Source organism: Strix aluco, chromosome 11 (genome assembly GCF_031877795.1).
Source record: "Strix aluco isolate bStrAlu1 chromosome 11, bStrAlu1.hap1, whole genome shotgun sequence".
NCBI classification, from domain to species: Eukaryota; Metazoa; Chordata; class Aves; order Strigiformes; family Strigidae; genus Strix; species Strix aluco.
Window position 1 is genome coordinate 24,554,404 of NC_133941.1, and position 25,709 is coordinate 24,580,112.

Consider the following 25,709-nt stretch of genomic DNA (forward strand, 5'->3'; position numbering starts at 1 on the left):
TACCCTCTCGCTGAGCACTGAAGTTCTGCAAATAGGTCTAGCTCTTACCAGGTGAACTGGATGTGTGCAGGACCCAGCATGATTTTAGCAATGGGTGTCTCTGGCACAGCCTTCAGATTTTCTCTCTTCTGTAATATAAAAATTATTCTGTAATGTAAAAATTTTACTACCCAAACTAGCACATTATTGCTGTCTCTCCCCAGCTGTTGATACACCACCCCTGAAGTCCTACCTAGCTCTAAGAGTTGTATGACACACACATTAAGTTTATTTCATTTTCACGTTGTTTTCACTACAAAGGTTTTCCTATTTAAATTCTGTTGCTGAGTTACGCCCTTTCTTCATGATGTGGTTTCAGCAGCATTTAGTGTAATTAAGACTTCTGAAAACCCAACGCACAATTTTCCTTGTTAAAAAACTAAATGGACTGTCCACCCTACGAACAGCACAATGGCCCTGAGTTCCTGAAACACCTTCCTATCAATGGCTGCCTGTGTGTACATCCCAACACTTCCAGATTTGCCCAAAGCACCCAAACTGCTATAACTTAATACCACAGGCAGCTTCAAAGTGTTGAAAATTAAAACTTCTTGAGATCCCTTTACAGCTTCAGCATAGGGTCTACTGGGGGCTGATGGGGCCCATCTGTCAGAAGGGGAAGAGCATCTCCAGCCATAGGCTTGCCAGGCTGGTGAAGAGGCTTTAAACTGGAGTTGACAGCAGAGGGGAACCTCAATCCATCCCTCTCCCACCAGTCTGGTGCTGGTGCCAGTAATAGATGCCCAGAGCCTGGAGAGGGGTCACAGGGCAGCAGGAGAGCACCTGGAGAGCAGCACAGAGGAATTCCAGCCAGTAAGTCAGCTTCATCAGAGGCCCAACCTAAATGCCTCTAATGCAAATGCACGTAGCATGGGGAATAAACAAGAGCTAGAGCCTGCAGGGCTACGACCGTATTGCCACCACAGAGATGTGGGGGATGGCTCCTATGGCTGGAGTGTTGGAATGGAAGGGTACAGGCTCTTTAGGAAGGACAGGCAGGGGACAGAAGGAGGGGGGTCTCCCTCTAGGTCAGTGACGAGCTACATGCGTGGAGCTCTGCCTGGGGATGGGCGAGGAGCCGACTGAGAGCTTATGGGTCAGGATTAAAGGGAGGGCAGGGACAGGGGACATTACAGGGGGGGTCCGCTATAGGCCACCCAACCAGGAAGACAGAACGGATGCTCACCCTCTGTAGACAGATAGGAGCAGCCTCACGTTCACAAGTTGTGGTCCTCACGGAGGAATCCAACCACTCCGATATCTGTTGGAGGGACAACACAGCAGGGCATAAGCAATCCAGGAGGTTCCTGGAATTCATTGATGACCACTTCCTTCTCCAAGTGACAGAGGAGCCAACGAGGAGAGGTGCTGTGCTGGAACCTTGTTCTCACCAACAAGGAGGGGCTGGTGGGGAGTGTGAAGCTCAAGGGCAGCCTTGGCTGCAGGGACCATGAAATGGTGCAGTCCAAGAGCCTTAGGGCAGTGAGGAGGGTGCACAGCAAGTTTGCTACCCTGGACTTCAGGAGAGCAGCCTGGGGCCTCTTCAGCGATCTGCTTGGCAGAGTAACATGGGATAAAGCCCTGGAGGGAAGAGGGGCCCAAGAAAGCTGGTTGATGTTCAGGGATCACCTCCTCCAAGCTCAGGAGTGATTCATCCCAACAAATAGGAAGTCAGGTAAGAGCACCAGGAGGCTGCATGGATGAACAAGGAGCTCCTGGACAAGCTCAAACACAAGAAGGAAGCCTACAGAGGGTGGAAGCAAGGACAGGTAGCCTGGCAGGGATACAGAGAAACTGCCTGAGCAGCCAGGGATCAGGTTAGGAAAGCTAAAGCCCTGACAGAATTAAATTTGTCCAGGAATGTCAAGGGCAACAAGAAATGCTTTTGTAGCTGTCGGTGATAAAAGGAAAACTAGGAAAAATGTGGGCCCTCTCCAGAAGGAAATGGGAGACGTGGTTACCCAGGATATGGTGAAGGCTGAGGTACTCAAGGACTTTTTTGCCTCAGTCTTCATGGGCAAGTGCTCCAGCCACACTGGCCAAGACATGGAAAGCAAAAGCAGGGACTAGGAGAATGAAGAACTGCCCGCTGTAGGAGAAGAGCAGGTTTGGGACCATCTAAGAAACCTCAAGTTGCACAAGTCCATGGGACTGATGAGATGCATCCACGGGTCCTGAGAGAACTGGCGGATGAAGTGGCTCAGCCACTATCCATCACATTTGAGAAGTCGTGGCAGTCCAGTGAAGTTCCCACTGACTGGAAAAGAGGAAACATAACCCCCGTTTTGAAAACAGGGAAAAACAGAAGACCCAGGCCAGTCTGTCTCACCTCTGTGCCTGGCAAGATCATGGAGGAGATCCTCCTGGAAACTCTGCTAGGGCACATGGAAAATAGGGAGGTGATTGGTGACAGCCAACATGGCTTCACTAAGGCCAAATTGTGCCTGATGGATTTGGTGGCCTTCTACGACTGAGTTACAGCATTGGTGGACAAGGGAAGAGCAACGGACGTCATCTACAGGGACTGGTGCAAAGCATTTGACACTGTCCCACGTGACATCTTTGTCTCTAAATTGGAGACATGGATTTGACAGATGGACCACTCGGTGGATAAGGAATAGGCTGGATGGTCACACTAAAACAATAGTGGTCAACGGTTTGATGGACAGCAGTGGTGAGTGGCGTCCTCAGGGGTCAGTGTTGAGACCAGCGTTAGTTAACATCTTTGTTGGCGACACGGACAGTGGGATCAAGGCAGCCTCACTCAGCAAGTTTGCTGACGTCATCAAGCTGTGTGGTGCAGTGGACATGCTGGAGGGATGGGATGTGCCATCCAGAGGGACCTGGACAGGCTGGAGAGGTGGGAACATGTGAACCTCATGAAGTTCAACAACGCCAAATACAAGGTCCTGCACATGGGTCAGGCCAATTCCAAGCACAAATACAGGCTGGGCAATGAGTGACTTGAGAGCAGCCCTTTGACGTTGATGCTAGCAGCAATTCTAAGAAGGCTAAGTTTATTTTGCTGCATTTGAACAAGTCATCCAACATAATCTGGTTATAGCCCCCCAAAACTCTATTTCAGACACAACAAACAGAATTCTTCCTCTAGTCTAAACTCCTGTGGTCACAGTCCACACAGTATCGGTGAGGACAGCCAGCAACTGCTTTCTGAAAAGCCTGTTTTATCACTATTTCATTTTACAGCAAAATGCAATCACTCAACTTCGCCAAGCTTCCCTGGGCCTGCAGAGTGCCCAGCCAAGTGAAAAGCCAGACATAAGCACAAGCCCAAGGAAAAACCTTGCCATGCCCCTTATGGATAGAAGAACAGAAAAAGAGAAATGGTAGATATGTAAAAAGGGAAGGTGCTTGTTTACAGGATATGCAGTCATTTATATTTAGCAGTTAAATGTTCCATGGTACTGGTGAAAGACAATGAGGGAAGTAAAGTGGCTGTCAGATAGGTTAACCACCAATTTTAATCTACAGTTTCAGTATTGCTGGGCAGCTGTTTCTGGGAAACTATGCTAGGATGCAAAATAGGCAAGAAAAACCCTAATCCTTTGTTACCTTATCCCAAAGAACAAGAAACAAGTATTGCTGCCTGTTCTCTGAGTAAGATCTACTAAAGTGTAGTATTTATCTCTTTCACGTCTTCATGGACCCCTGCTTGTCTTAGCTGACTGCAATTTTGGCATGCCTGTTTATCATCATGTGAACTAGACTGTCATCATCTCAGGCCTTCTTTTGGTTCATAAATTAAAAAAAAAAAAAAAGAAAAAAGCAGCTTATTTCCTTGATGTGGCAGGATACGTGAATTAATCAGGATTCAAGGAAGTCTGAAGTGATTATTCCTTGTATTCTTGAAAGATGTGCATTCAGATGCTCTGAAAGATTAATCTCCCAGGATCATGTTCTCAACCTTCCTATCACTGAATTCATTTATGTAAATGACACACATGTGTCCCAAGAACAGGAGAGAATAATCCACAGCCTGAATAACATCAAAAAAAGGATGAGAGTCAGCTCGCTCCAGTACAACGTAGCTCCAACTGTGGTCAGCAGAGACTGTTCCTTCAGCTTCACCAGGAGCTAAATCAGGCTTTGAAATGAGGCGATTGGAGAAGTACCACTGACCTGGGCAACAGTCACACTGCTGACCGTGACCGAGGGAGTGAGATGCCAATCTGTAACACCATGAGTGGTTTCATTTTAGTCTCTAGGCTGAGCATTTTCATGCTGTATCGAACAAGAGCAGAGCTCTGGGATCTGCCATGGACTTGTATTAGAGTTTTCCAGAAAAGGTTTAAGTTGCTGGCTTTAAACTATAAAAGCTCTTGATGATTTGGGCTTAGTCATAAAGCAGAGATTCCCCAGGCAGGTTCCTGGCCATGTCCCCTGAAAGTGGAGAGACATGCTGGAAACAAAGGGGCTGCATGAGAACCGTGACACAAGTGCCCATGGGTGCCATCGTGTGTTAACATCGCAGGTACACTACAAATATTTTTTGCAACTTTTTTGTTTAAAAAGAAGGTGAACTGAGGAATATAAAATCAGTCGATGTGTATTTTGACATACTTAGTTACAAAAAAAAAACAACCCCAAAAATGGAGAAAAATTGTAAAAAACTTTAAAAAACCAACATGCTCCCCCCCCAATCAAAAAAAAAACCAACCAAAAAACCCCAAACCAGAAATATTACAAAATGAGTAAATTTTCAAGGCAAGCATTCTACATCATTACATTTTCAGGGAAGCTCAGGGGAAGAAACAACATACACTGAAAAGAATTCCTTTTCATGAACTATGTGACAAAAATTACTCTGCAAGAAACCTTTTCCATGCTAACTGATCAGAAGGGGTGGGTAGGGAGGAGCGAGAAGATGCAAGTCTCATGAAATTTTACCAGTAGCTAATTAAATACATGGCTTCTAATTTTAGTATCATGGACCTCAGGTATATGATTTATTACACCAATGTAAAAAAAAAAAAAAACAAAACCAACATAAAACCCAGACAAGGAAAAAAACAAATCCTTTTCTCTAGGTAAGAAAAATACTCACTGATGCAGATCACTGATTTTCAACAATCCTAACAAACTCTGTATGGAGTAGCTCTTTCTTTCTACCAGTATCAGAAAATGTAGAAGGCTGAAGAGGAAACAGAAGTTAAACCAAACCATTTAAAAATACAGTACTGTGACAGATTTTATTTCATTTTTATCACTACTACATGCTTACTACCACTAGGAACAGACACGCCCTTTTTGTTTGGTTGGTTTGGTTTTTGTTTGTTTTTTTAAATGTATATTAAATGTTGACCTAAAGCTTGCTGTACCTTGGAAAACCTGGCTAAGGAGTTAACTGTATGAGTTTTTATTTAAATAGTTTGAATAGTTTGAAAATAAGACAAATACAAGTGAACAGGAAAATTAAATTACAAATTCAGTTCATACAAATACCTCTTATTCTATGCACTAAATCCTGTTAATTAGCTGAGATATTTTAAAAATTCTTAAAATACTTATGAAACATTATTTACAAATTATATAAATAAATTCTAGGTCACTTTTAAATTAACCGATACAACAAAAAAGTCACCTTTTTGTACTGAGTGTACTAAAAATGTTCTTGTTTATTGATCATAACCCAGTTTGCAGTATAAAACGTTTGTTCACTTACATCAAAATGGGTTCAAATAGAAGGAAGGTAGGTATCGGTTTCAAAAGAAAACAAAACAACATTATAAATGCTTAAAATCAATGAGGCTTCTTAATGTTCTTTTCTGCACAGTTTGCAGTCATTTTTAGAAGTCCCTTCTACAGTATTTGTCTTGTGAACAGGTCATCTCAAAATAGCAGAGACATAGTTTTAGCAAAGGGAAAATATTCAGTACATTGCTCACACTTCACGAAGACCTTTTACCAGGAGGGAAAGGACAGAGAACGGAATGTCAGTGGCCAGCACAAGCCTTTACAACATTTAACTTAAAAGGCAGCATTTATAGAACTAATCACAGACTATACACATCCTGTACTGAACAGCAATCAAAGGACTGGAAAATATACATTTAGGAAAACAAGAGACCGATGGTTTTCCATTACCTTTGTTAAAATTAATGCTTTTCTCCTTGTCTTTTGTTTTAAAACCAGCATCGACACCATCAACAACTACAACTACCTTTAACATAATATATGCCAGGTAACTACTGTACGTGAGAAATGTGCAATAAAAGGAGAGAAAACACGGAATTTCCTATGCAGACACATGAAAATATAAAGCCATACAGATTCCAAAGTGCCATGAATACCAAATTCAAGTGATGGTTTATAGCATGTAGGAAAGAAACTAAATGGAACTTGCTCTATGGGTTGCCAAGCCCTTCAGCTGTATCTTCAGTTTCCCCTTTGGCTGCTTTGGTGAGAATTTCCATCCATTTAATCTGCAGTTCTTCATCTTCTGCACTGAAATACAGAATTTGCTGGGACTGGCAAAGCTTAAAAACATGCTTCACTTCAAACTTCTCACCAGAACCTGGTAAGCTGACTTCGTATCCAGGCAGAGGAATAGGACGTGGGCTCCGTCCATCCTAAAGAAGAAAGAACAAATGTAAAAATTCACCAGCAAATGTTATTTGAAACGGGAGGGGCGGGGGTATCCTGCGCAGGGAAGGATTCCTCTCAATGGGATTAAGGAAAAGCCCGTTTCAAACAGTTTAAAACTCACTTTGAAGCAGTACGATGTGATTGGAGATGCATTACCCTACACCCGAGACAAGGTCGCCAGGCACACACTCAGGCTAGGCAGCTACACCACAACCCCCATCCAAGCGGGGTGTCTCCGGGTGTGCCGCCGGCTGACAACCCCTCGGTGCCAGAGCCGCAGCCTGCCAGCCCTGCCCACGGCCACCACGCACCTACGGGCCTCCAGCAGCACACGAGTGCCGTTCCAGAGCACGCGTGTTCAGCTCCGTGTTCAGCACTGCAGCGTAGAAAACAGACAAGAGGCAGTACTGACTGCTTAACTTAAAACAATAAAAGGCCATGACTTATTGGTGCTTTCTTCTCTTTTTAACAGATTCTCTTTCGCTGTAAGAATACAGATCCGGCAGTGGCATGGCTGGAGATTTTCATACAACTTCATGTAACTTATGCACGTTGTCATTTACAAAAAAATCTTTGCAGATCCAGCTGAGAACAGTTCAGCATAGTCCCTTTTGAACCTCATGGGACATTTCTAAGATTGGTTAAAAGGAGGCAAATAAGCAGAGAGGGACACTGAGAGATACAAAGACAACTACCAGGGAAGAGACTTTGAAATAAAACAGAATTTCAGATTTTAAAGTAATCAGTGAATCTTCTCAGAAGGTCTTGGGTTATTTATGATGTCTTTCAGAGTTGTCAAGGAAGTCTAAGCTCAGATTCTTGAACATCCTTTAAAGGCCAGATTAATTCACAGATCTAAGGAGCAACACAGCTCTGTAACGGTCACATCTTGAACATCAACCAACCCCCCTAGTAAGCTCTCAGGAAAGGCATACGTTGGCAAGGCAGGGTGTGCCATGACCAAACAACACATTTCAACTGATGCCAGCAAAGCATTTTCAAAGGTGCGTCCCCAAACTGAAGTCTAAACCACACAGGGATCAAACATCTGTAAGAAGCTGTTGCCTCTTGTAGCAGCTACTTGTGTAGCAGCCTCATACCAAATCTAACAAGGCACCCCACAAAAAGGTGGCAACATAATTCTTTTGTCACCCCACGCTGAATGCAGATGACTTAGTAAATCTGAAAGGGGACCACAGTTCTGGGAAGAATAGCAAAAAAAAAATCTACTTTTCTAACGCTTAGACTAAAGTAATTCAAGTTTCAGAACTGCTCACATCAATGCAAACACATACATTAACTAAAGGAACAAAAAATACAGTCAAAAATGTGTCTACACATTTTATTAAATCCTGATTTATTAATCTACTACTCATTACTGTTATGCAAAAATGCCAGAGTCCATCTGCTTGAAGACCAAGCGCTATTCAAGTAGATTTATGGCAGCTTTAGGTCAAACACTAAAGAATTCAGTTCCTATTTGAGTGTAAGTACTTGTCTTGAAAGCAGCATACAATTTCTAGACCCTGACCCCACAGCTGCATCCACACGAGCAGGGAGGTCTTGCACATGCAGAAGTCTGAACTGGCATCTACAGAGTAGCTCTAGACCTGACACATGGCAGTGCTAAAGCAAGCAAATATGGGACTGATGAACACAAAATGCACGAGAGCACATGCAAGCTCAACCATGTCTGCTTCACTGGTCTGGGTTTAGAAAAATACACACTCAGACTTGTCACATATACAACTGGCGGTTGTCCACGACAATGAAAAATGGTATCTTTTGTAGCCAAGAAGTGCAGCATAAAAGCAAACTGATGTTTGAATCGTACACGTTACACCTACCCAACACGTGCAGACACAGGCAAATTAAGCAGACTGCCTTTGGTCTTGCTTCCTCCCTTTTCTTAATATGATGCCTTTGCCACTTTCTCTGTACCTGCCTGATCCAAAAGGAAGGGTTTTGAATTATCTCTGAACAGCTGCACTACTGACAGATAAAGGTGAAGCACTCAGCCTCGAGTCATACCACACCCCCAAACCAGATGTCTCTGAGGGACCATGAGCATCTCTGTATTTCCTCTGACACAAAGCCCTTCCCCTCCTACCTGGAGTCCAGCAAATCCAGGGGCTATTCTGCACCCAGAAGGAATTTGGGCCTTACACCAAGCATGTAAGTAGGATTCACAGGCCTTACAGAGAGATAAATTTCATATTCAATTTTGAAGAGCCTGCTGGATTTGGCTGGTTGAATTGTGTGGATTTTTTAAAATATTTCTGTATGCAACATACTAGGGTTGTGTATCAGTATTTCATCAAAGCAAACTACCCAGTGCTGAGAAGAGCTTTGGTTTAGGGTTGATTTCAACCATTTTCCTGAGCTAGTGAGTGATACACGAGAATCTACTGGGTGTGTAATACCGTCAGTAATCACAAGCACTGTGCACTCATCCTAACTCTAAGCAGCATAACACTAATGGGTTATTTATCTGGGTAATTACAGCGACATTTATTTCTCTATTACAGCCATTACAACGCCCTGGTTGAAGATTTGGGAATGGTAGCTCAATTCCATCCTATAGGCACTTCTACTTCACGCACCCTTCCATACAGACATCCCTCTCGCGCTGCACATCTCTCTGCAGTGTACAAGGTGTCTTACACAAATATGCAGAACAACAGCTACCCACTGATGGGCCACTACCATCTTCCTCTACTACTTTTGAGTAGGCTTAGAAAATGCCTGGTTTTTTCATCCAAGCTCCACTCTTTACCAATTTATGGTCTAATCCCAACCTTGCACAAACCGTTGAGACTCCTGTGACTCAATGGCATGCCAAGAGGCAAAGCTCTGCAGGACCAGGAAAAACAACAAGCAGAGTTTTGTGCAGGGCCAATTAAAGCTTCACCTAAACAGGGTCATCAGACAAGCCACAAAAATACTTCTCTAAAACCCTGAGCTCAATTTCAAACCCATCTACTCCCTTATTTTCTAGGACTAAAGCACATTTACATGATGAATAAAAGATTTTTCTTCAGAATTTATAAAGCAAAATTTTCTCTTGGATCAAACCTGGTAATTATTATACCCACTAACTCTCATTATACTACATTTACCCTCTGCATTTCTCCAACATTCATTACTTCTCTAGCTAGCTGGGACTCCTTTCCTTAACTCTGCATTTCTCAGTCAGGTGTAAGTTAATGTCAGAGCTGTGGAGGTAGCTGTGCATTTTACAAGGCCAACGGGGGCCAAAGCTCCGGGTGAAGCCCTTGGAAAGACAGACTACTTTCTATAAAACTGCTGATCCTTAAGCTTGAGATGTTCTTTGCTTATAAGCAAACTCTTATAATTCCACTCAGATAAACACGATGAGCAGCTGCACAAATTCTGTCTCAGTTTGAGGACAGATAAAATTGGTGTGATTTCCATACCTAAATAAGGTGTGAATTTTATCGTCATGCATAAAGCCTCATACAAGATTAAACCGTGAACACTCAGGGGAATAATTCATTCTCCTGGAACAAGAATCTAAAGCAAAAGTAGTATTTCCATCTTCACTGGCACCCCTCCTTTGGCGTGAAGGCCAGTGGTGCAGAGGATGAAAGCTCTGTAGGGCTTTTACTGTATCAGAAGCTCCAGATTCAGGTTGGTTTACTTCTTCCCAAGAGGCAGCTATTCTTTCTGTTCTTTTTAAAAATAATCGCCAAACTTCCAAACTCCTATGTTCAAGCTTCACTTGGTCTGTGTTTCAAGATAATACCATTGTTGGCAATATTATTCCAAAAGGCACCTTTTTTTAGGCACCAAAATGCTTCTTTGCAGGACTAAAGAAGTTTGTAAGGTGTATTGACATGGTTGCACAGAACAAAACAACACCTGAGAAAATAACACTGAAGCACGTGAGTGGTTCCTGACTGATTCCACTCAGGCACCAGGAAAGAAGCTCCGGAAGAGATTTTTCTCAGAAGTCTAGTGTATACTATGTAAACCAGAACTAACAAGAACGTTGGGTTAATATTAAGGAATGAGCTTTGCTGCGTAATTCTCTCCTTCAGCTGTATGCAAATTGAAAAAAGTATACGAGTGGGAATGGTAGGCCCTTGAAGAAGGGATTAAGTTTTGTTGTTTATAGTCTCAGCCTGCAACTAGTGATTCCTGATAGTAAATCTTAGCTTGGTTATTGAATGTAAGATAGATCAACCTTGCCCGATATGCTTTCTTGCCACTTTATTGGGAGATTTATCTCACACCTGAAATAGTTGAGAACACTAACCTCTAAATTTAACTGTCGTAAAATCGACAACCAGTGTCAAAGGCACCCTTTTCCCCTAAAAAATAGGATCTTACTAATAGTATCAACAGAGGCTCAAGATCAAATTTGGCAGGACATGGAGCAAAGAACACAGCATCTGAAGCACAGAAGCTCCTCCAGCTTCCAACCCTGGCTTTGCATGACTGTCAGGAGGGGGCCTGGAGAATCAAGCATCATTCTGCCGTGCACTAAATACAGCCGATTTATATCCTATGGGTTATTATTTGTGCTGTCCTGTGACCATCAGTTGGGCATTAGGAGAAATTGTCTTTCTAGGTCATACAGTGTAAGAGGCATTGCTTCCTCTCAGCTCCTCATTCCAGTCTCTCTTAGATGACGTACGTTGCTCCTGGGTGAGGAAGGTGAAAGAATTTAGACCCGTCTCCCTCTACTCTCACTCTCCCTCACTAAGCTTGCCCGTGTGAGACATTCTGGCATGGTTTGTATGGGTACAGGCCTTGCACTGGTCCTTTGCTGAAGACAGCTTTCACGTCAGCTGAAAAGTTACGCAGCGACAACATTCCCTCTGCTTTGCTTTTTAAAGCTTTTTTCCTTTCCCCAGACTCTGAGATCTAAAGATTGGGTTTGCTGCATTTTAGTGCCTTGTTTGAGGCCATTTGCTTTTTCAACTTGTAATTTCAGTCCTGCATCTCCTGTCGCCTAGGAGTGAAGGCAGGCAGCTCCCTTCCCGCGGGATGAACTGGAAGCTTACCCAGTGTGGGCTGTGGACCCCAGACGAAGCCAAGCGGGCTGTCTGGAGCTCCACACTCAGGCTTTCAGCCTCTTGCGCAGTATGCTTAAAACATGACACACACTTTTTTTAAAACTAGAGGTGTTCTTGCTGACAAGCAGCAAAACAGACTTCTAAGGACAACGTGTGTCTCCTGTTGAACGTTTGCTATGGGGTAAGCTTTACTTTGAATAGCTTTATAAAGTCATGGGTAATATTTAGTTCCCAGACTGTTCCTAGCTACAGCTGTAGAAACTGATGCTAATAAAAAGCAAACCCTTTGTATCACCACAGTTACAGCAGGGTAATGGTAGGCTGAATTCGGACCCATTTCTTCTTCCATCCCACTCAGGAGATAAAACAAAGCTGTATGTAAACGTGTCAAATGCCAAATACAAAACTGGATATGGGGGATCTCACTTCAGCATTGTCATTCTTTATCTTCAGCACTAAGAAAGCCTGACTGATATTTCTATTTTGGATATTCTGTCTTGGATATAGATATTTCTATCACCTGACTTTCATCACACACGAATGTTGGTTAGCTTCAACAGCACACTTCAGAAAAAAATGCTTACCACAGTAATTATTTCAAGTCAAGATAAAATCACATGATGCTACGACACGGAGCTTTACCAAACACAGTCCATTTTTCAGGCTGAAGAACATCCATCTACATTTCCACAAATTCATCCACCCTCTCAACCCAGAACTAGGTTTTAAAAAAAAGAAAAGCTTGAACCAGCAATTGCAATATTCAGCCTGCTTTACAGCTCTATACATTTTACAGGAAAGTGCTTTCCCTAATAACAGGGTAATAAAACCTTTGGATATACCTGTTTGAAACCTCTAAAAAACCCAAAATATAACCAAATTATCCTAGTTTTGTCCTTTTTTTGTTAAAAAATGGAAAAGAAGAGTTACGAGCTTAAACATCTGCTCACAACTGTATCAGCAGTAACTACACATAACAAGGAAGTCTGAAATCTCTGAGGCTTTGTACTATATTCAGAATACCAACTTCATTTTTGTTGTTGAAACCAAGCCAAATCCTTTGACCTATTTCTCAGCTTGACATATTTAAACTTAGGCTTTTTTTTTTTCCCCCTGAATGTCTTTTTACCTGGCTACTTCCTTGCAGATACAGAACAAGAGGTTCAGTCTTGGGGATGGTCACCCACATTTTGTACCAAGTCTTCCCTTTTTCAAGGAACTGGAGGTAGCTGCTGAAGAGGCTGTTTTCAGCTGCTAAGATGTTTTGCTTCTGGATGAAGGAAAAAAAAAAAAAGCTGTTTTCATGGATGCATGAGCAAAATACTTAGAATTGTCTTGTTATTATATTAATCAAATATACTTAATTTAAGTGGTCCAGTCAAATAATACTGTAGGGCAAATGCTGGATAGCCCATAACTGAACAGAAGTTTAATCCTTATTATATACCATCAAGAAATAGCACAATTCCATGTAATAGAGGCAGACGCTGAACTGCCGTTCCCAGCGGACATGAAGTTAAATTCCACCTCCGCTGGGAATGGTAATTCAGATGATACAGCTAGTTTCTTTCTTAGCAAAGTAGGCTGGGAGATGATTTCAAATTAATGGAAAAGGTGTATTAACAGACATTCTTGTGCATGGATGCAGAGATGTGAGCCAAATCAGAGAGCACTAGGGCAAAAAAAAGACTGAAACAAAAGTTTTGTCTTCTGATAGAAAACAAAGAAAAACAAAATTCCTGTTCACATTAGACTTTGCACAGAAGTCTCCTGGGGCATCTGCTAGTAACATCTGTAAAGTGGCAATCTCCTATTAAGGCTATTAAGCTTGTTAAGAAAGTTTAATGTAAATAGGAGGGAAAGAAAAAGACCAGCTCTTATCTTTCTTTTTTATACACCTACTTCCCTGCATTTTACCTGATCCTTCAAAGATTTAGCAGAAGGTTAGAAGCCTGAGTGTATGAGGGAAAACTGATTCTTTTCCTTGGGTTTTTACAGCTTTCTGCTGTAATCTGCTTTCTAAAGTAAAGCCATAGGTCACATTTCACTGGTTTGCTTTTTGACTTTTCAGATTAACAGAGCTCTTGGCTGGGTAGATGTAGGTTTTCACTTTACTGGCGAACAGCTCTGCTGAAACAGTGCTAGAAAGTTTATCATGAGATACCACAGACTATACGGATGCATATTAAGTGCTCATCATCTGTACGCATAGCTGTAGTGTATATCCGAAGTTCTTGATGGTATCAAGGTCCAGATCCAGAATCTTCTCTGTGCTCCATGGTAGCTCAGGGAAGGACAGTGTGCATTAGCAGCTTTACCCTGCTTTATATTTCTGAGATTCTGGATGTGTTTGGGTACAAAGCTGACAAAGCACCTGAGCAGCAGAGTTAACTCTGGGACACTGTGCTGGTGTAATTTTACCTGTGTAGATACATTTAGTAGCCTGGAAAGATATATGAGATGCTGGGAAGCAGAGTATGGCAGGATCTAAGAAGACTGTGTGAGGAAGCATTTATTACAGGAGCTCTGGATATGCACTGGCAGGTTTACATTTCTGCTCAGAGTCTAGCTCTTTTCCACACAGGTTGGTTCTGGTGAGGAGTATAACAAGGCTAGAAGGCAGTCTGATGGCTCTGAGGGGTGACTTCCAGAAAGATGTTTTTCAAGGTAAGATGTTTTTCAGGCTAGGCTGCAACTGTTCCCCAATTTTCCATGCAGTGCTCAAAGCAGGATGGTGTAGGTCAGTATATGAGGGGGGAGGGTGATTTGCACTGAAGTTCTCAGTTTGTCAGTGGCTCTTTCAAGAATCTGATGTCCCTGTAGGTTCACTTTCAACTGAGATGAACGTCCTCTTTTACACATGTAGTGACTTCTGGCTGTATTTCACAGGTAAAATAAATAAAAACCTTTTCTTCAAGGTGGCCCATGAAAAGCGTGGCACGTAATGGTACTCACAGCTCTGCCCGTAGTCTAAAAAAAGCATTGGTAAGAGAAGGTTCAGTTGTTGTGGGTGAGGATAAAACAAATCAGTTTGCCAATACGTTTCTTGTTCTTGTAAAAAATAAGGGTAGGATGTGCTGCTATCATGGTATAAAGCTCGGTGACATCTGTTGCAATTGTGATGTAGTAGTTTGTTTATACAGAATAATTTGTGTAAGTCATGTCTTGGAGAAAAGAGTCTGCATTATAGCAGGTTTGAGAAAGCTTCAGTGAATCCTGACAGTCTTTCAGAAGGATGCCATGCTTTTGCACATTCAACACAAGTTATAGGCCAGAGGGTCAAATATCATGGTCAGGAAAAAAAGATAACCAAACAATTTTATGTGTTTTAAATGAATACAGGGTTTGTTTTTTTGTTTTTTTTTTTTTTAAAAAAAGAGACACTCACAAGGGCAGCTAGCACACAAAAAGTTTCTTACTAAATACTGTACCTCTGCAGCTAGTCTTTTCTTCTGTTCTCCAACTGCTTCCACTCCAGGGCTGCATGGGCTTGCTGGTAACTGCAGAAAACACTCTTTACACACTCGATTATGACGGCTATTATCTGCAAGTGGTTTAAACTCGGAGCATTTTGCACAGATCACCTGTATCAGAAAGATGGTGCTTTGTTAGCCATCATTAAAACATAACCGTTCTCCAAAGTGACTTGCAGAACAGTTGTTATTAAAGTAAAATCCTGAAAACTAATGTAAGCATAAGGTAGAGCCACCAATACAGTACTTGCTTTATTTACCTCCATTAATAATTAACATTTTTGTGATCCATGCTGTGTACCAATACACCTAATTAAAGAAAACATATGCCTTTTGGGAAATACTTCATGATTAACATCATGCAAGTTTGCTTTTCTTTTCTTATAAGCCTTTATGAGTCTAAAAGGGCTATGATAAAGGTTGACAAAGCAATCAATGCTTTTTAATGCCAATCATAAAATGGTCTAAAAAGGACTGATTTTCAGAGTAAAGGTGGCTGATGCTTCCTCATCAATTAGGCATTCAGCCTGATAGAGCCGAGGAAACCAAGAATCGCTGATCATTTTAAGAACATAGTCCAACATATTATCCATTAAAAACTATTTGTCTGATGCCAAATTAACAACTTCTGATTTCTTTCCTCAGCTGCCAAGAGCACACGGCGACATATCAGTCCCATGAAACCAGTGCTTGTGAAGGGTGACGTATCTGCAGCTCTGGAACCTGTTTTCACACTTAAAATCTGACTCTACCACTTGCTGTTGCACAGCTGCTCCAGGGAGAGAAACTGTCCCCTGGGGTGCAGGGCAGGGACAGCCAGCCCGGTTCGACATCCAGCCTGAGGCTGCTGTACAATAACACCCCACAAATGCCCTTCAGTACAGGCCTATGTTATTACATACTGCACTGCAAGTCGTTAATTACTGTATGAAGGTAACTGCCTTAATTCAGCAACTGTTAAGTGAAGCACCATTCTGCCAAGTTATATAAACAAAAGCAAGCTGGCATTTTTAGAAACATGATAGTCTTTCCTTGAGAGAAATTCACTTAATTTGAGTGCTAATGCCACATCACAAAACATCGCATAACCAATAACAGTTTAACAATAAATTATTAATGATGAGTCGTTGTTTGACAATTACCTAAATCACGAAATACATTTCTGGAGGTTTAAAATGTGCCATTGCAACGCTCAGTATTAATTCTTGTTATCTCTCTGTCCACGGGGGAAAGCTATTATTTCACTTCTTGAATAATACTGAACTTTGCAATGGTACATTTTAAACCTCCAGAAATGTATTTCATTATTTTAGTGATTATTAATAAAAACAAACCCGGAAGGTTGAAAATCCCAACTCCAGTGTAAAGTGTCTCCTCCACAGTATTTTATTTCAATTGCTGAGACTGAGGTTTCTTTAAACATCTTAACTATGCATTTAGGTCTCTCTTCAGCTGAAAATTTATCTCCACTTCAAATGAATAATGGTATTTAAATAACATTATTCTGTACTAGTTACATTAGGAACACTGAACTATGAAACTCAAGTCACAGAAGGCAGGCTTCAGGTCATATTACAGAAATCAATCTCATCTTGGCTGTGGTTGTGATTTTGAGAAAAAAACCTGAGAATTAAGCTGTCAGTGAATGGCACTTCAGTAACCTGGCCTTGAAGCTCAAGGATTGGTTTTTTTTGACTTCTCAAGCAGGAGGAAACCACTTTGGTGCAAGCAATTCTTGACAACTCGGATTTAGGGAAAGAACCACCCGTCCATCTCGAACACTGTATGTTCAGCTGTTCATCCCAGAAAGAGCTGCTGTGTGAAGTAAGGCTGTCAGAAGGCCCCCCTCTTTCTGCAACAACATAGGGGACAACTCCCTCCCCAGATACATGCATATCCCCAGGGAAGGCACCACCTTTCTTCTTATCCACTGAGGCACTGTATTTGCCTTTAAAATAGCACAGACTAGGCTTCTTGTGCCAGAGTTTTGCTCTTTTTTCCTCCGATTCCCAGAGAGTAGAGCAAGTGGAAAGATCTGCTCTGTCAATGACCTGCCATGAACCAGAACATCTTTTAGTTCCTGCACTGAAAAAATAAAAAATTCTCTTTAACGGTCTGTGCAGAAGAAACTAAAAAGCTGAGTGCACTCTGATACTTACTGCCCCACACTGCTTACAGTGGTGCCGCCTTTTAGTGATGGAGTTAAAGCTTTCGCTGCAGCTCTTGCAAGCCTGTTTCTCCTTGTCTCGCTTGGATTTGGAAGATTTCCTACAGGAATCACTCTGAAATAAAAAGTGCAATTACGTGATTTTTTTATTAAAAAAAAGAAAAAGGTCGCAAAACAGCTCATAGAGTTCTACTGACAAAGATCCTCTTTGGGTTTCACACCATTTTAGAAAAGAATTCAGGTCAACTCTGCTGATGGCCTATGGTGGGATGGCTGGCTCAGCCACCAGGTGTTTCTGGTGTGGTATTATGTGATCTCAGATTGCCAAAGCCAATTCCTCAACTCCCTCTCCGCTCACTTGTGCCCTTACTTCCACTGAGCAACCTCATCTCACCATCTGCTGGCAGGGAGGAAGAGTAACTGGCCATGGGGGCTTCTCAAGAAGAGCTTTCCTTTCAACACTCACCTCTTCCTCCCTGCTGCAATGTGACTTGGTTAAGGAACATGTTGTTGACTTTGTGAGTGCGTTGTAAACTCTTCTGTTTGTGGGGAGGAGATGTGAAGGTTTTGGGAAAAATGGCTTGACTGAAGACATGAATGGTGCTGGCAGTGGATTTTTGCACCACCCAACTTCAAATGCTTAATTGAGGAGTTTCTTTAGGCTCCCTCCCAGCCCATGATGAAACATAAAGCTCCTCAGGAAGATAGGGACACCTACACCAGGGACCTACTATCACCTGCTCTGGGCAGAAGACACTTTCTATCAGCTGTACAGATAGTCAAACAAGTTTAGCCTCTTAAGCTAAACACCTAAGCTGGTACTTAGAGTCACTTGGTATAATTAAGCCCAATTGTACAATTTTCTGATAAACTGAAGAGCATGAACATGCCAATGTGCAGGTCACAAAAATACAGCTCCACATAGAACTTCATGTAGACCCTGTTTTATTTTTAAAATAAATAAATACTATTCTTCGTTCCTAGTCAGGATGGCTATGTGTAAGGAAACAGCAGCTCCCTGGGGGTCAGCCTGGGGCACCCCCAGCTGGGCAGCGTCTGCATGGAGACCCAAGCCCAAAGGATGACTGCATCATGTTCCTCCTGCACAGCTCTTTGATGAAAATAGGTTTGATAACTCTCTTCACTTTCATCTGTTTGACACACTCATTTAACAAACTACTGGGAGAAGAAACATTTTGTCTAAATCAAAAGAACAGAGGTATTTTACATTTTTTCTGAAAATCAACCAGGTGAAAATCAGGCCCACTGCAGGTTACACAGATTCTGGACTCCATGACAACACCCCCCTTTAAACCACACTAAGTCACAATTTAAGTCCTCCTGAGAGAGAACAATTGGCTCAACAACTTTCCCCTTCTTCAAAGCCTTTATTTAACACAAGGATGTGGGCATGTGGGGGTGGGATGAAAGGCAATTACAGTTAGCAGAGGCTGCCCATGGATCACCAGGCAGGTGTCACCAGCACGAGGGAAATCCTCCCATTTGCCCTAAGCTCTCACCTTGGTGGTTATGACTAACTGGCAGAAGTCACTAATACAGGTTTTCAGGACAATCAAAAAAAACCCCAAAAATCAGATTTTATAAGCTGATACCACTCACCCATCTTTCAGTCTCCTTAAGTCTCTGCCCTGCCCTTCCCTGGTTACAGAGGAAAGCACATTGTCTTTCAGCAGAGCTATTGAAACCACCCTGGCTTGTAATGGCATTACACAATAAAACCACAACTAATTACTTCTAATTGGATTGGAACTTTTAATTTTTATTATCCTTTCTATAGCTGCAATAGCAATGTTTCAAACTTGACTACAAGTACACAGGATGTTTGGAACTCAGCTTGGTGAAGCAGTCATATAGATTTGTTCATTCAGAAAAATCACTATACCCCCATATACACACATATTAACTGCTCAGCAAAGCAGAATGCCTGCAAATCCAAGTCCTCCCCCACACATAAGCGAGTGGGTATTTCACTTTTCTTGTGAAGAACCAGATGTAACCAGTACAACATTGAATTACACCAACTGAACAATGCCTTGGATGAATCACTGGCAAAAACATCCCTTTCAGACTCTATTAGACCCCTCCAAGTAAGGCACATAATTAAGGCGATTCAAAAAGCTTTTACTGATCAGCAGCAATCTACAGAGTAACTTTCTTATTTGTATTATATATATTGGCTAAAGTCAGACATTTCTCAGCCTGATTTTGACGACAATGCTGTTTATTTTTTAGAAGACTGATTTTCCTTCCACTGGCTAGGGCTGGATTCCCCTTAGGTTGTCAGATCAGAGCACTTTCTCACTGGTGGCCCTTATTTTTTCTTTTCTTAACAGTTGAAATTTGCATATAGCATAACAAGCCTTTTGATTCTTATGTTAACAGCAATTTCACTAGTGTTACTGGAACAGCAAGAGCAAAAATGAAGGCACCATTTAGCCTTGTGAGCTGCGACTGGAAGATAATCTTGATGAATGCTAAACAAAACTAGTTTTTGGCTTCCATTCAATACCTACATGTGCCTGCATAGGAAAAATGCTGAAGTTCCTCTAACATGAACTGAATGGACTATTTCATGTGGAAATTGGTTAATTTAATTGGTACTTCAATAGGAACATCCATCATCACCCACATGCATGTTTCTATAACACAGATAAGACCCAAGTTGAATACTTCCTCTAATGAATCTTGTATTTTGCTTCCTCCTCAACGTGAAACAGTCTGGACAGTATTTGCTTTCAGAAATACATGACCCATGTATTTGACAAAGGAAAGAAAGCAGAAAGGGTATTATATCGGGCAAGATTTGTTATGACTGTTACACATGAGCTTTTATTTTAGACCATTATATTTATTTTTGACCACTATATTTTAACTTGCGCTGTAGCATACAACAAGCATTTGATACTAACTTCACTAATCAAAAAAGGCCCTGTATAAAGAGGTCTTTAAGTATTTGATGAATACCAGCAAAGTTTCATAGTATTTCTCAACACTCTGAGAATGCAGTGAGAACACAAGAGTTTGAAACCCTGCTCTTGCAGCTCTAGAAAAGATAATAAAAATTAAAATGTATTTTCTTTACAACTTGGCAAATTCCAATGAGCAATTATAGAACAAAGACTTATTCAATATAATGTTATTTAACTGCTGACACTGGGAAAGAATTAAGAAGCCCTTTGCTCTCCATCCCTGTGAAAACCATGAGATATTGCTGCATGGGCAGTAACCCCATCCCTCCCAGCGATGGCCCAGGAAGTTGACCTTGCCACGTACTCTTAACTATACACCATCCAAACAGAGAAGTTTGTGTAAAAACCAAGGACATGCACTGTACTTCACAAACCTTGTTCATCAAAAAGAAATTTAACAGTCACTTTGCAACTGTGTCCTTTATTTCACTAGCTACGTTATTTACTGTTGATGTATGTTAAGAGGGAAGTTAATACAAAGCTGCCCTAGATTCAGCTGGAATATCTTGATCCTAACATACTTTAATAACTGCCATATTTCTCATCTTTCTTGGCGGACCCAGCTCTATTTTGAAGTTGGTGAGTCTTACAGGAACAAACATTTGCATAAATCTGTTCAGAGCCAGGATCTACAATAATTTCTTACAAACTGGGCTGTTTTGACCACTAATTTCCTTTTACCCTACAGCTGCATATAGCTCTAAATCTTGACAGTTTCCTCCAACTTTAAAATTTTGGTGGAAAAAGAACGTATACCCCAGTGAGAGTACAACTCATGCCTAGAGCTAAGTGACTGCAAGGTGAAGGCGTGTGGCTGGCCTGCTTAGGAAAGCAGACATCACATCATCAGTGAACCACTGGAGCCTCCATTTGCTTCTGAAAAGCAGGGAAGAAACACTGAAGAGCTGGTAGAACAGCAAGAAAACCAGTGGTCTCAGGAGGCTGTTGTTCTGTTATTTATTACTTGCTATATATTTCATTCTGTCTGGACCAGTAGGTAGAAATTAAGCCTCAATGCTGTACATGCAACATATACACAGCCTGATGAGACTCTTACATGGGCAGATGCATGAGCAACAAAAGGGTTTCAAATCTTTTCCTTCTCATCACGCTTACACAGTCAGATATTTTCCATTTACAAATTACATATTTGGAGACACCCACAACGGGGCAGAACGTCAGCAGGTGCTTCTGGAAATGCTGAATACACGTGAGAAATTAATTTAAATTACACAGTATACTTTGCACTTTGTAATGCAGCACAATAGTTTAGTTTGTTTCTCTCTATACCAATGTCATACACGCAAGGTTACGCACAAGACAGTCTTCCACTGGACTGTAGGTTCCTCGTGCATGCAGAAGGTTGAGCATGAACTACGCCAGCAGTAGAGTGCAGCAGTCACCACCACGCTGTACAGCAAGCAGACTGCACTTCCTGCAGTAGGTTTTCACTGCCTGGTTATGCTAACGTGCAACACTGAAGAAAACCCCAGCAGCCTCTTCAGGAGAGTCAGCAGAATCACAGGAAGGAGATATTAGTTTGTTGACCACCACTACCACCAAGTGGTTTGCATGTGGAAGCTCTTAAGCACAGAATGTACTTGCTCATGCACTCACTGACATGTTTCTAAAGGGATGTCATAATGAAAAAATTAGTATTTTCTAAAGCTGCAGCTAACATCTGAATTCGTTGCTCATGCTGATGTTTTGCTACAATAAAGCAGAATAATATTCCAGAATCAAAAATACACAATTCTGGGTATTTTTAGCTTTGTGGTTTTGATCAACTCCTTTTCTATTTCCATCTCAGGAACTAAATTTTTCTTTAAATACACAACTTAAGGAAAATTACTTAGTATGTTGAGATATACCATGCAAATCACTGACACAACTATTTACAATCAACTACAAAGATCTAAATTTTTTATTATTTAATTACAACTAAGATTTACATTTCCCTAAGAAACTTAAGACCAACAGAAATTTTTACGTGTTGTTAAATACTATATAAAGCATCTTTTTCATTAAGTAGCTAGCTCACTATAATATCTGTAACTCAAGGAATAGGGGCACTTAACTGCAAAACTGACTATAAATAAAAAATTGCTTAGGGAAAATATGAAGTGTGAACAAACAATAAAGAGCAAGGAGTACACTAAATACACACACTTACTTCTAATAAGCTCTTGTTTGTGTAGGTCAGGCTGCTGGCTTGTTTTAACAGCTCCTCATTGATACTCTGTAAACTCTACCAGTAAGTAGCTTGGCCAGAGGTCTGGAAGAGCCTGCTAAGTGGCTCCTTTGTTATTAAAAAGGTCATGCTAATACATTATATTCTATAGTATGTCTCAGCAGATAAGGGGTTTTTTTGGTGGTTGTTGTTTCTTCTTCTTGGGGCTTTTTTCAGTAAACTCAGCTGACCCTAATGCATCTCCTGAAAATCTGTTATTCTCAGAAGACATTTTAGAAGGGAGGGATAAGAATGCTAAAAAATAGAACTTATTGAGGACTCAAAACCTCTGGTTTGACTCAGCAGCAGTCACAGACATTGTACAGATCAAAATGAAAAATACCTTTAAAAGCATATTTTGCTTTTGCAGCAGCCAATCACTTACAGGCCAGAGATGTATGAAAGTACTATCATCTCCTCCTCTGTATTGGCAGAAACATGAAAAGCACACTATGAAAGCAGCATTAATCAAAATTTGGTTCTGGAGATGAAATCCTGAGTTACGCAACGTGACGGTACTAGCCAGCCAGGTTTCCTTGTCCTCCCTCCCAAGCATTCAGTGTAGCTCCCTATCAGAATTTAAAAACAAACAACCCCTCCCCAAAAATCCCCAATGCTACAAATGGAACAATCAACTTCCCTCCAGCTAGGTTCCCCCTAACTAGGTTCACGCACGTGTGCAGCATGTCTCTCGAACAGGAGGATTGAAAACCACTGAGGGTGCAAGCTCTGCAGGTAGCTGTGGGTGTAACTTAGCCAAGAAGTTAAGGACAGCATAGCTGCAGCAACACACAGCAGAATATAAACTGATATATTGAAGCATCTCCGATGTTTTTTCCTGCTACAAAAGAAACATAACCCACCCACATCTTGCTCCACCAGAAGTATTAGCTTCAAATTACCTACCCCTCCAAATGCACCACCACCATCTGCTCCTGGCATCGACTCCACCGAGCTGGTGCTGGCTATCTGAGGGGAACGGAACGAGACAGGACAATTTCAACATGGACATTCTTCCTAAAATATATTAAACACTGAAAAAGAAAACACGGCATCGTTTGCTTGTAGCCCCTCAACTACTTGCTTGTGAATACACTTTAATTGCACACACGCTCAGCCACCCTCAAACACTGGGCTGGCTGTGAAGTGGCACTGCTCTGCAGTGCAGGGTGTACCTACCCCCGGTGAGCACTGCAGAAAGCAAACGGCCACCTTCGGAATTACACGGCTCCACTGGAGCCCTGCGAGCCAAACCAGCAAATGCTTTGTGTAGTCAGTGGATTGGGAGGATGAAGAATATTCCATTCAAATAGAAGTCAGTTAAGTTTTTCTTAATTACGTCTCTTAATTTCTTAATAAATGCGAACTGGCATCTGTATGTATTCAATACATATAGAGGGCAATTAACAAACTTATATACACCAAAATCATAGGCTATACTCTAAAAGGAAAACCATCTCACCCATCATTTACAGGGAGTTTGCTAGTTTACAGAGGGTTCTCAAAATATTAGACTCTTTATGATAAATTATCCTGTTATTCCTATAGATCATTCTTCCTTTACCAGTTAGGTAACATCTCATATTTTGAGGTTATCCAAATCTCCAGGGTGTTTTTGCACTCTAGCTTCATTCCATTTGAAAGCAAAAAAGTTTAATCTCTGTTATTAGAAACAACCTGAACGGTAGCTTTGAGTAAGCAGCCAAACTGAGGAGCTATTCATTCTGATCCCTAGTTGTACCTATTTATATACTAACACAATCAATGGACTCTTGAGAACAAGTGAAAAAGCAAATGCATCCCCTTGGGGCTAGGACTGTGCCACCCCTGGAGCACTTCCTCAGGGAATGCAACTTAATTAAAGGAAAGCATTATGGACTCAACTCAGGTCTAGTTCTGCCTCTACAAAAACCCAGCAACCCTAAAGTCTTCACCTCATTTATTCCCCAATCCTGTGGAAAGGGGTTTCATCCACTGGAACCCTAATCAACGCAGGTATTTAGATCCCTCTGCCTAGTAAAAGGACACCCTGTGTGCTGTGACACTTGGGAAAGGAAATGAAAAATGTGGAGAGAAAAATGGGGTCTGAAGGAGAGATCAAGAAAACACCCAGCAAGTGTCCTTCTTTGCCCTTCTCCCTCCCAAGCATTCAGTGTAGCTCCCTATCAGAATTTAAAGAGTATTTAAAGAGGGAAAAGACTAAATTTCTCTAGTTGCCTGTTCAGATCCCCACGCCCTTTTAATATTTATTTGGAATAATGTGCTAAAAATCAACTCTTAACTCTTAACCTGGAAAAGATTTCAAAAAGGCTTCTCCCTCTTATGTTCCCATTTCCACTCAAAGTGTGTAACATCTGGTATGGTAGAAGACACTTCTTCACATGTGTGTCAGAACTACCTCAGAGCTAGGAGTAGGAACAGAAATGGGGGTGGGAAATAATGATGATTTAACTGGATCTAAAAATCATGATGTAACTAACAGAAGCACTCCCAAGTCTCAAATCTTAGGGATGACACTTCTGCAGGGCTCAGCCCTCTGTGGCACTTCTCCTTGCCAGCCTTCTGATAACACATGAACTGGGTCCTGAGGTCAAGCAGTAGTAAAAGAAGTCCTTTTTCTTGGGAATATTTTCAGATGCCTTTAAAAAAACCCTTCACATAGCCTTGAAATGCTGCAGATGAAAATGGAAAACAGGGAAACACGCGTCCTCTTTCTGAAGGAACTAAGCCACAAAGGGATCCTGAAAGCTTTCTGAAAAGACTTCTTGAAAAGATGACTGCTACAGTCACCCTGTAGGGGACTGACTGGCAATGACTCTGAATATTCACCTCCTGACAGGTGGGACTTTATTAATTGCTGTAGATTACTGCACAGGCATAACCTTAAGAATCAGGTCAAATGTCAGATCTCTGCACCTCCAAGAAACCACAAGTCTTCTGTAGGCAAATTACAGGCTGAAGATCATCCCTTAATGCTTGTATGAGCTTATGTAAGTCAGCAGGGAAAACAAAAGCATGATAAGAATTGCATGCAAAGGCATGCACTGGTCATGCAACTGGAATCAATCATAAGCACTGTAACATATCAAGGCCAAGGATGGGAGAAAAGCAATTTGGCTATTTTTCTACAGGCGTATTAGTACCAGAGTCCAATTTCTAGAA

At 41.6% G+C, this 25,709-nt stretch overlaps 1 protein-coding gene across 6 annotated transcripts in view; it reads right to left on the reverse strand.

Moving 5' to 3' along the window:
- Nucleotides 1-5,230: 5,230 nt before the first annotated feature.
- FGD3 (FYVE, RhoGEF and PH domain containing 3) overlaps nt 5,231-25,709 on the reverse strand; it is a 111,936-nt gene continuing 91,457 nt past the window's right edge. For all 6 annotated transcript variants that reach the window (XM_074836761.1, XM_074836762.1, XM_074836764.1 and 3 more), the window contains 5 exons: nt 23,454-23,516; nt 17,320-17,442; nt 15,119-15,271; nt 12,817-12,957; nt 5,231-6,629 (listed from right to left, as the gene is read on the reverse strand). In XM_074836761.1, coding sequence (XP_074692862.1) covers nt 6,405-6,629; nt 12,817-12,957; nt 15,119-15,271; nt 17,320-17,442; nt 23,454-23,516 — 705 coding nt within the window. In that variant the 3' untranslated portion in view covers nt 5,231-6,404. The remainder of the gene's footprint in view (nt 6,630-12,816; nt 12,958-15,118; nt 15,272-17,319; nt 17,443-23,453; nt 23,517-25,709) is intronic.